This window comes from Poecilia mexicana, unplaced genomic scaffold (genome assembly GCF_051168715.1).
Source record: "Poecilia mexicana isolate PSO_F unplaced genomic scaffold, ASM5116871v1 scaffold_16, whole genome shotgun sequence".
Classification (NCBI taxonomy): domain Eukaryota; kingdom Metazoa; phylum Chordata; class Actinopteri; order Cyprinodontiformes; family Poeciliidae; genus Poecilia; species Poecilia mexicana.
In genome coordinates, this window is record NW_028263385.1 from 26,770,970 (window position 1) to 26,781,234 (window position 10,265).

The 10,265-nt window shown below is 41.9% G+C and overlaps 1 protein-coding gene across 1 annotated transcript in view; it reads right to left on the reverse strand.

The window, feature by feature from the left end:
* rspo2 (R-spondin 2) overlaps positions 1 to 10,265 on the reverse strand; it is a 74,675-nt gene extending 64,410 nt beyond the window's left edge. The window contains 1 exon segment of the mRNA XM_014990411.2: positions 8,559 to 10,265. Within this exon segment, the coding sequence (XP_014845897.2) occupies positions 8,559 to 8,658 (100 nt within the window). The 5' untranslated portion in view covers positions 8,659 to 10,265.

Below are 10,265 nucleotides of genomic sequence, written 5' to 3' on the forward strand. Positions count from 1 at the left end.
CAAAACGCCTGAGTACGTGGGAGCAGTTTTATGTTTTGCCACCGTGAACCAAGGCTGCTTAAGGATAAAAAAAAAAAGATTGGTGTTTTTAGTGATGGCACTTGAAAAAGTTTTATGTTCATTACTGGTTTCACAATTGGTTACTGTAGGATGTGTTTATGACACTTTTATGTTTTCATGATGTGAAGCACATTGAGCTGCCTTGTTGCTGAAATGTGCTATACAAATGAACTTCACTGATGGATTGACTGATTTGCTGAATGCAAATGGACACTACACTTTTCGGTATATATATATATATATATATATATATATATATATATATATATATATATATATATATATATTAGAGATGTGCCGATCAGGTTTTTTCCTGCCGATACCGATACCGATCACCCATGATGGCCGATACACCGATACCGATCACCGATACCGATCACATAATTATTATTTATTTATTTTTTATCATAAACACTACCGGTTACATTATGTGGAAAAAGGAACCATGAATTCACCTTAATTTAGACAAAAACTTGTTTTTAATAACTTTTTCCAAGAAGAAAACTAAACAAAACAGGCATTGTGCAAATTGTACTGCTATTGGTAGTGCTATCTTTAACAGACTGAAAACATATGAAGGCATAAAACCTCTCAACATTGCCAAAAAGTTCAAGTATAAAACTTAACATTCAAAGGCAAATACAGGATCCATTACAATAAACAATCCAGAGTTACTGAATGAAAACTTCCTGTTAGCATGGCGGCTAGCTGATTACTGCTAGCTCTGATTGGCTGTTTCTGACTGAGCGGAGTAATTATGCAGGACAGGGAGGAGATCGATTATTTTTTCAGAGATTATTTGTCTCATGTTAGGACAGCGGAAGTTTTAATATGTAGGTAAAATGTATTTTTTTAAGTTAGATGCTGCAGCTTTAAGCAGAGGTTCGGTGTGAGAGTCACGAAATATTGCTATCTGTAGCGTAGCAGGGGTTCAACAGCGAGAGCAGAACCAGCGTCTTACATCGCAGCTCGAAGACTTAAATATTTTTGCGGGTTATTTGTTTAGCTTTCTGACCGTCATGCTAATCCGGGTGAGTGTTTTTAGCTGTGCGCTGCTTTACCTGCTATCTGATCCTCCGTATGTCTTTTTTACTGCAGTGAGCCTCGATGTAGCCAAACCCCGTCAAGTATGGCATTGTTTTTATGTCGTATTAGCTTCGTTGTGTTGATGCATTTTGACGTGCTTCAATTTTCCGCAGCAACACGCAAACTTCCCCATTCACTCAGTGCGTTATAGTTACACATCGCTTAAGATTTGTTGTTGCACGTTTGCGCAGAGTGAAGGAAAGAGGAGACCAGCTGCACAGGCAGGCTGGGAAATGAGAAGCAGGTGATCGGTATCGGTAAAAGAGACAATGATCGCCGATCACCGATCATGCACTTTTTCACGAAAATCGGCCCGATTATGATCGGTGACCGATCGATCGGCACACCTCTAATATATATATATATATATATATATATATATATATATATATATATATATATATATACTTTTTTTTGGTCTAGCACATAAAACATCCAATAAAATGCACTGAAGTTTGTGGTTAGGTATCAATTCGATTATATGGAGGATAAATTGCTAATCTTACCAAAGAAAAAAAAGGTAGATTTCTTCAGATTCAATCACCTTTTTGTGAGAACTACATTTTCCAGGGAGAACACAATGAAATAGTGTCCATAAAGGAGTCTGTGTTTGTATCTCAAGGGTAAAGTTCATGCCACTCCATATTTTCTTTTCCTCCCTTACTGGGGTTTTCAGCACTGAGGATCCTTTCTCATGGTTTCATCTGATACCAGTGTGACTCGGACCAGGAGCTCCACTCCAGGCCAGGATCGACACACAGGTCAAACAAGGAGCTAGTCTTTCTCAACTTTTTTTTTTTTTTTGTAGGTCAAGATGACTAAATGTGATTTAAAAATAGTGATTGATGATCCTGAGTGGCATTCCAAATACAAACACACTTTGTGTGATTGTTCAAGGAAGAAAAAAGGATTCGTGGATGTCTGCAAAAGAAAATCCACCTGTTCCCGAAACTTTTTTCTCCCTCTCCCACAAACACACACTTGTGGAAGCTTGGGAGAGAGGAAAAAAAAAAAACAGAGCTCTGTTTTGATGCCAGAGCCCGAGCTCAGGTCAAGGTTCGACCCGCTGTAATCCCTCTCAGGTGATGCTGTTCACTTTCAGCCATTACCAGCTGATCTGCTTAAATATGCCTTTTTTGTCCCTCTAGGAAAGAGAGAGAGAGGAGGAAGAAAAAAAAAAGACAAGGAGGACCTTTGGCATTCAGCTACGTCATAAAAACCGGACGATGTCTGAACTTTCCGTGAAAGTGACCGATCTTGTGCCCGGGATAAATGAAACGGCACAACATCCCTGTTTTATGGGTGGAATAAGCGCAAAGTGTTGGGATGCGGGGGGGAGGGAGAGGGATGAAAACACCTGGATCGGGGAAGGTATCGTGTGAGGTGGCCTTGTTGCGGAGAAGGTGCCGGTGCCATCGAGCGGAGCTTTTTCACTTTTTCCAAAAAAAAAAAAAAAAAAAAAAAAAACGGGGAAAGGTCCGTCTCACAGCAGCTTCTTGGAGAGCTCCCTTCCCCATCACCCTCAGGCACTTAATCAACATATAATATTGCGCCGAAGTGCCGGGTTCCAACATTAACACTTACACCCACAGGCCTGGGAGTTGATGAGAGCTTTCAGCACACACAGACTTGATTTCCAGGGCTAATAAATAGAGGGCAATGTGTCTGGGTAACTGTAAGGAAAAGCTAAGGGTTTTTGTAGTGAGGTTCAGTTTAAAAATTATTAGCGGTTAATATCTTACCTACGGTGGTTGGCTCTGTTGGTGATTTCGAAACTAATTGCTAGTCTGAGAAGGGCCAGACTTCTACCATCTTAAAACAACTCAAATCCCCCCTTCCCCCCACCTCAAAAAAAATCTTCATAATATGTTATGTGAATGCCATTTTTTAATAACCTGAGAGCCAACCCACCAGATGCTTATTTACACAGGGTGCTATAATTTTCATGCGAAACAGAGGTTACAGGCAGTGCGCCACCAATCATCTTCCTGTTATGGCTGGGAAAGAAACAAAGCTCTTCCAGTCAGAGTAACCAACATATTAAAATTGTATAAAAAGGAAAAATATAATGGTTTTTACTGCCTTACTTTTCTATCAAGTTATTACTCTAACTGAAGTAAGGTTTGTAATGAGGGTTTGGGCCACGAGACCTTATGATATTAAACCCTTACATTATGTCACCTCAAAGTGAAGTCTGTCTCACGAAGCCTAAGTTACTTTTCTAGTCCCAGTTGTTATGGAGGTGAGTGCTTCAAAGCTCGACAGTCGCTACGGATGCATCTTTCTCTTATTTTGAAGCAAGACAGGAAACAGTGGTGGAGTTGTTGTTTGGCTGTATTACAGAAACACTGTATGTAAAACCAGCTGACAACACTTGACAGTAAAAGCAGAAGAACTCTATCACGGTTAAATCATTCAAGTTGGGAGGATTTTTTTAAAACGTACAAAAAAAATTAACAGTGTCAGAAACGAGGACAAGCTAGGAGAGATTTGTTAAGCGCTGTGCGAAAAGAGCAACTGGCTAACCGTTAGCTGCCAAAGACGCTGACGTTAGCATCACCCTCGGGGCTTCGGAAGCTAAAGCTAAGGTAAAGCATGACTTTTTTTTTTTTTTTTGCTGTGGTCAAACCACGACTGGATAGCTGGGAGTTTGGATTTTGTAAAACCTATATTAAGCAAGAAGGATATAAACCTGAATACTTGTGTTTTTTCCCCAAATCTTGTTAAAACCTTTATTTATTTTCATAAACCCTGTATCAGCTCATGGACTGGAAACGTTTTACACTAACTCCAACTCCCACAATTCCTTTAAAATTATATTAGCTTTTTACCTGCTTAGCAAAAGCTACTAATATCTGCATGCAGCACTCATTTTTGATAAACTGCTCATAAAATTAATATATAGTTCATTGTATGGATAAATAAGTTATCAGAAATGTTTCTTTTTAAGTCTCAGGCATTTATGAGCTTGTCTTGATTTTCTTAAGATGGTTATTAAATATTTGAACAAAGTCTCACATTTAAAGTCCTGAATCACATACCTACATACAACTACATACAGAGTCAAATATTGTAAAAAGTAGAAACTTTTCGAGTTCCTGGAGACAGATTATTTCATCATTCTCCCTTCCCCTCGGACAGAAAGGATTTGTAGGCAACAAATTAAAACAAATTTCTTCCTTTCCTTTCGCTGCAAAAGCAGACCACATGCAACCCAGTAACAAAATAAAGCCTCTCTGGACTCACTACCTCAACTACTGGTTTCATTCAGTCCCTTTTTGTCCTTCACAAAACATCTGGAAATGCAGCAGAGCTACAGATTACACAGCTGAATATGATCCCAGAACGTGCCGGGGCCTGCCGGGAATTCAGATTCGGGGTTTCTGTATATGAAGTGGAAGGGGTTAACTGTATCACATGGCAACTTTTCACCACTTGCAACTGCTGTTACCTATTCATTACCTGCTTAAACATCTTAGGGCCCCACTGTGCTTCTCTGTCCCTTCAGGCAGGGCTGCCCGCTACTCGGCCTGATTTTATGTAGTCAGCAGGTGGCATCATTAGCCTGAGAATAAAAAATGAAAAGTAATCCCCCCGTGTCTTGCTATGATATCATAGCAGGGCTCATTGGCATCGCTTTCCTGTTTCTAGTGGGCAGGATGAGAGCTAAAGGAGGTGTAAATTTAATATGTTTCGTCATCTGGTTCACATTTGCAAAAAAAAAAAAAAAAAAAAAAAGAGAGAGAGATGAGTGCGTGTACGCTTACCGCAGCCGAATGGGTTGTTGGGTCATGCCATGCTGTGTGCGAGCAAGACAACATAAGCCAAGAAACCGCACAAAGATCCCAATCTGGTCTTCGCTGAAGTCACACACACACTGTCTGTTTTACGCCTCAACCTGCCCCCTCCCCTCCTGCTTTCCCCTAATTACGCTGGCATCTCTATCTCTATCCTTCCCACCTCAGAGTCTTGTGGCGACGTGAGCGCCGCGTATCAATGACAGAAAGCTCTCAGTCTCTCTATCTCTGCCATGCAAATTAAATAAGACGTCTGTAAAAAAAAAAAAAAAAAAGGTGTGCGGGATGTGATTTGCTATCACCCGAGACAGCCGAGCACACGGGGTGAGGAGAGTGTCCTGAGTCCGAGGCGTGCCTGGACGGGTTCCCTGCACGAGCCCGTCTGGCTAGAGCGAGCAAGATAAAATAAAGAAGAAGAAGAAGAAGAAGCAGCAAGTACTGAAAGCGTAATGGTAATATTGAAGGTGCCAACCGTGTGCTTTTGACAAGTTCACGTAGCGCTAAGCTAGGCATTAAGCGAGCTAACGGCGTCAAAGTTTTAAAAAGTTAGCTTGAAAACGGATGTGATTGATTCCACAATTTAGATTCGTTTTAACGAACATAGAGAGCTAAAGTGTTGTCATGCTCACGCCCCCTCCCCACTTGTTGCTGCACACTGCCAGCCAGAAGGCTGAACAAGTTCCCATGCTTTTAGCCTGCTAACAAAGACAAAATTGTATTTTTTTGAAAAATGTCAGGAGGCAAAATTCAGGGACATTCAGTAAAGATATAGCAACAATATAACTATAATAACCCAATTAAAACGGTAGGGAGGGGGGAACTGTTGCTTTTTTGTTTGAAATTAAAGCATAATTGTTTTTTTTTTGTGTGTGTGTGTGTTTTTGTTTTGTTTTGGGGTTGTTTTTTTTTTGCTTGAAGTTGCTATTTTTTCCCCAAAATACATTGAGTCAAGTTTTTTTTTTTTACTCAAAATCCTATCCCACCTCTCCTGTACACTGTTGGTCAGCTGGCCGAAAGAAAAAAAAGCTACCACACTTTCCCCTCACTTACAATGGTAACATATTTAGCTGTTTTGGAAAATTCCAGTGGCAAAGAAACATTCAATTCATGTTGCACATGATTATCACCATAACAATCATAATATTTTAACTGAAATAAGAATTTATTTGCTGTTCTGTCTGAAATAAACGCATAAAATAATGTCATAGATTTTTGTGCTGATGTCGTAAAACGGTTTTGTTTTTAAAAGTCGTTAAGGTCATGGTACTATGCTCTTTACCACAACACTGCTGCTTTCCCTTCGTTTGCTGCACACTGCTGGTCTGCTGGCTGAAATAAGGTCAGCTTCTCTCTCACTTTTAGAAACATTTCCATTGACTTAATGTTTGACTTCCTGGATTTTTTTGTGTGTGTGCAAATGCAGTGCAATTGTGGTGTGTTTAAAACTACATGACCAGACAGTCACACACTACATTGGCTAAAACCCAGCATCTGTCATTACCCCAGTGAATTTTTTAGACTCCTTAGAGCCCCCTGCTGGCCTGGAAGTCCCAAAAGAACTTCCAACAGGGTAAAAACAAAAGGTTCAAAAGTCATAATCTAATTGATCTGAACTGATGTTTGATGTTGGCAGCTTTACACAACAGTTCTGTAGAATCATTGTGGTAGAAGTGACAAAGGGCGTGAAACTGATTAAGTCTACACAACTAATATCATGCCATCTGAACATCTACAGTACACTAAGGGCTTCTCAACGTTAGCTAGTAATGATTAGGAAATGAAAACCACAACTTTCCACAACTGTAGATTGAATTCAAATTTAGCCCAATCAAAATGATTGAAAGTCAGACTTGGTTCAGCCTTTCGATCACTAGCAACAACAACCACTCAATGTTTGTTTTTACAGTTCACATGCAGCAACTCTGTCTGTTTAACTCAACCATGCTAGTGCTGTAGACTCCTTCTGTCAATGAAAAATGTAAAACGGTATCTGTCAATCAGGGACAATGCAAAGCAGAGGTCAGTAGCAGTGGGTAGTGGGGCCCCTGTACAAAACACATCTCTGGGCCTCGTGCAACTTTGGACCGGCCCTGCTACTAAACCTCATGCATCTGGATAGCTTTTTTTTTTTTTTTTTTTAAGTGTAGCATCTTTTTTTCTTCTTCTTCTTCTAAGCTGGTTGCACTCACGGAAAAATCTGTTCTTGAGGTCAACTGTGCAAGTTAACCTCTTGATCTCATCCTTACTCCTCCTGAACCCAGCAGCACCACCTCTTCCTTCTTCCCTCTCCCTCACAAATAAAACCCCCCCACCCCCCTTTCAAAAAAAAAAATATGCTTGACCATACCCTGCATTTCTTGGATCCCCCTGCCCCCCTTCTTCTTCTGAACAGCTCTTTGAAAAAACGGATCAGACCGTGACACACCGTCTCCTGCACGCCAGATCACACAGCGCACGGAGAAAGAAACACACAGAGGGAGCTGAGAGCCGCATGTGTGCCAGTACCCCGCAGTGATTGCCCTGATTATTTGCAGATGGGCAGCGGAGGGCTCGCAGAGTGTGGAGGTTCCCCCCACCCCCTGGCACGCAGCGCATATGATTAAATTGGTGATTGCCTCAGTATTTACAAGCACCCACCCACCGTATCCTCCACCCTCCTCCCCATCTTCACTCTCCGGTGACTTCCCCCCCGTCTCCCTGTCCCAACTCTCTTCGCCGCTCGCTCTGATCCCGGTGATAGGTTATGTCACGGGTGTGAGTGAGGTGGAAGGAGGAGGGAGAGGAGGGTTTAGGGGGTGGGGGGAAAGGGAGGCGGGGAGGGTTACTTTTCCCTAATCCGACTGTCTCCTCATTCATTCACAGCAAAAGGCTGGTGTTTACAGAGGGGCTGATCCCCCCCGGCTCGACTCCAGCGCCTCCGCTGAGCGATTGTCATGCAGGTTTCCGACCAACTGTTCAAAGTGGTTATGAGATCAATTAAAACCAGCTTAGGGAAGGAGAGAGGGAGGCTGGATGGACGGAGAGATGTTGCGGTTCAGAAGTCTTGAATTTGGGATTCTGTAGGCACCCCAGTTTATTTCGGACGTGCCCGATCAGCAACATATTTAACTACTGAAATAAGCAAATGCACGATGATGAAAAATGAAATGGAGGAAATTGGGGAGGGGGGCGGGGGGCATGAGGGAGAAGCGTGTTTTCGAAGTGCTAAATCGTTTTAGAGAGCGCGCGTAATCCTGCGCGTATTTTACGCACCAATAATTGCTCCTAATATAAAGTGTTTGAGAGACAAAAATATTTCTCAAAATGTTTTTTTCCCCCTCTCTTTTTTACACGTTTAATGAGATTCTGAAAGTATGGTGTTTTCCCAGAAGGGAGAATTTCTGGAGAGTTCTGGATCGGCTGCTCTCACCTCACATATTGGATATTTCTCTCTCTCTCTCTCTCTCTCTCTCTCTCTCTCCGCTCACTTTACGCACACCGTACCTCTATATTAGACTGGCTACGAAAAAGACAATGTTAACACTTTCAATCTACTAGTGCACTATAACAGTCTGTTAAGTGTCACGTCTCCTGGATGCACATCTGAAAACACACGAGGTTTGAACTCTGGGTTACCTCTCTTGTTTCTCCTCCAGCGGTGCGACGGCGCCTGACAGTTGCTGTACTCCATACAGTTCAAGACGATCAGGGCAAATGAGAAGAGTCGAAACTGCATCGGGACGGTCGGTCTGGTTTGCTTGGACTCCAATAAAAAGAAAAAAAAAAAAAAAAAAAAAAAAACAGAGAGAAAAGAAAAAGAAACTTAAGAGAACTTCTCTGACTTTTTTTTCTTTTTTCTTTTTGGTCCAATTTCTCCAGTTTCTTTTTTTATTTTTTTATTTTTGGCGGATCCTTAAAAATGTGTCAAACGTCAGAGACGCGACATGGCATCATGTCTTCGGCTGGAAGCATGTTTTTTTTTTTTTTAAAGCACGCTGATGATTCTTAAGTTAATAATGAAAAACGAAAAAGAAGAAAAAGTGTCCGTGCTGGAGAAAGAAAGGGGAGGGGGAAAAATAAAGGTGTGATAAGAGAGTAACGAAATCAACACCTTCTTGTGATCGTGGAAGATGAAAGCGGAGACTCTTCTGTGTGTTAATGTCCAGATTCGAACCCCCTAAAAGCTGAACACGAAACGGTGCGTAACAGCAGCCCACAATCACCGCCAGTTCACTTCTCAAGAAAAAGAAAAAAGATGAAGTGTAATTCCGCTTCTAGGTTCCGTCTGAGTGCAAGTGCGGCTGAGCAACACGCAGCATCCCTCTCTCTCTCTGAGAGACTGTGAGGAACTCGCGTCTGGAGAGTGGAGGTCCGAGAAGGAGGGATGAAGAAAAAGGAGGTGAATTGGGAGGGAGGGCCGGTCCTTCTCTTTTTTTTCCTCCAGCTCTCTTTGGGTCTTGCACTCGCTTTTAACCTGAGTTTCTCGGCCGGTTTCGGTCTGCCCTGTTCGCGGCGTGCCCGTCTTCGCTTTAAAAGAAAAAAAAAGAAAGAAAAGAAAAAAAGAATGTCTTGGGAGTTGGAGACGGTGGTGAGTGTGCGTCGTGCGCCCTGATGTGTGGCTGAATGGTCCTGATGCTCTCCGCCGGTTTCCTCATATAGCCGAGCTGTTGCGTCGCTGTCACGTGCGGAAATTTCCAGCTTCCAGCCTCTCATTTAAAATGTTGAGGAGGGTATTCTGTTCATCAGCTCCTCCGCTAACCCCCCAAAACCACCCACTCACCCACCCACCCATCCATCCATCCATCCATCCATCCAGCCAGCCACACTTGGCCGGTTCGAGGTTGCCTCAGGGTCCTAGTGAGCGTGAAAAGTTGGAAGATATTTAAGGAGAAGGGGGAAAAAGTTCATGTGCTATTCTTGAGTTTCTCTTGTTTTTCCACTGGCTGCTAATTTTAGACGATCTTAACATATTGAATGTCTTTTCAAATCCATGCAGAGGCGATCCAAGAATTTGTAGGGCCCAAATCAGAATGGGATTTTGGGGGGATGGGGGTGACGGTCATTTTTAAATGAAAAATGTTTATTCTTTTTCTTATTATTTTGTAATTTGTTGCTATGAGTTTGTAAAAAAAAAAAAGAAAAAAAAAGAAGTAGTAATAATCAAATCCTAAGATGATAGAACCATTTAAACATAAAAACACATAAAATCACATTCCTATCCAGTCCTATATTAGCGGACATTAACTGCACCTGAAAGAAATTAGTATTTTCTCAGCTGAGAAACTTCTGCGTTACATTAATCTTAAACTAGTCGAGGCTGGTAGCTGGATTAATCCGCTCCAT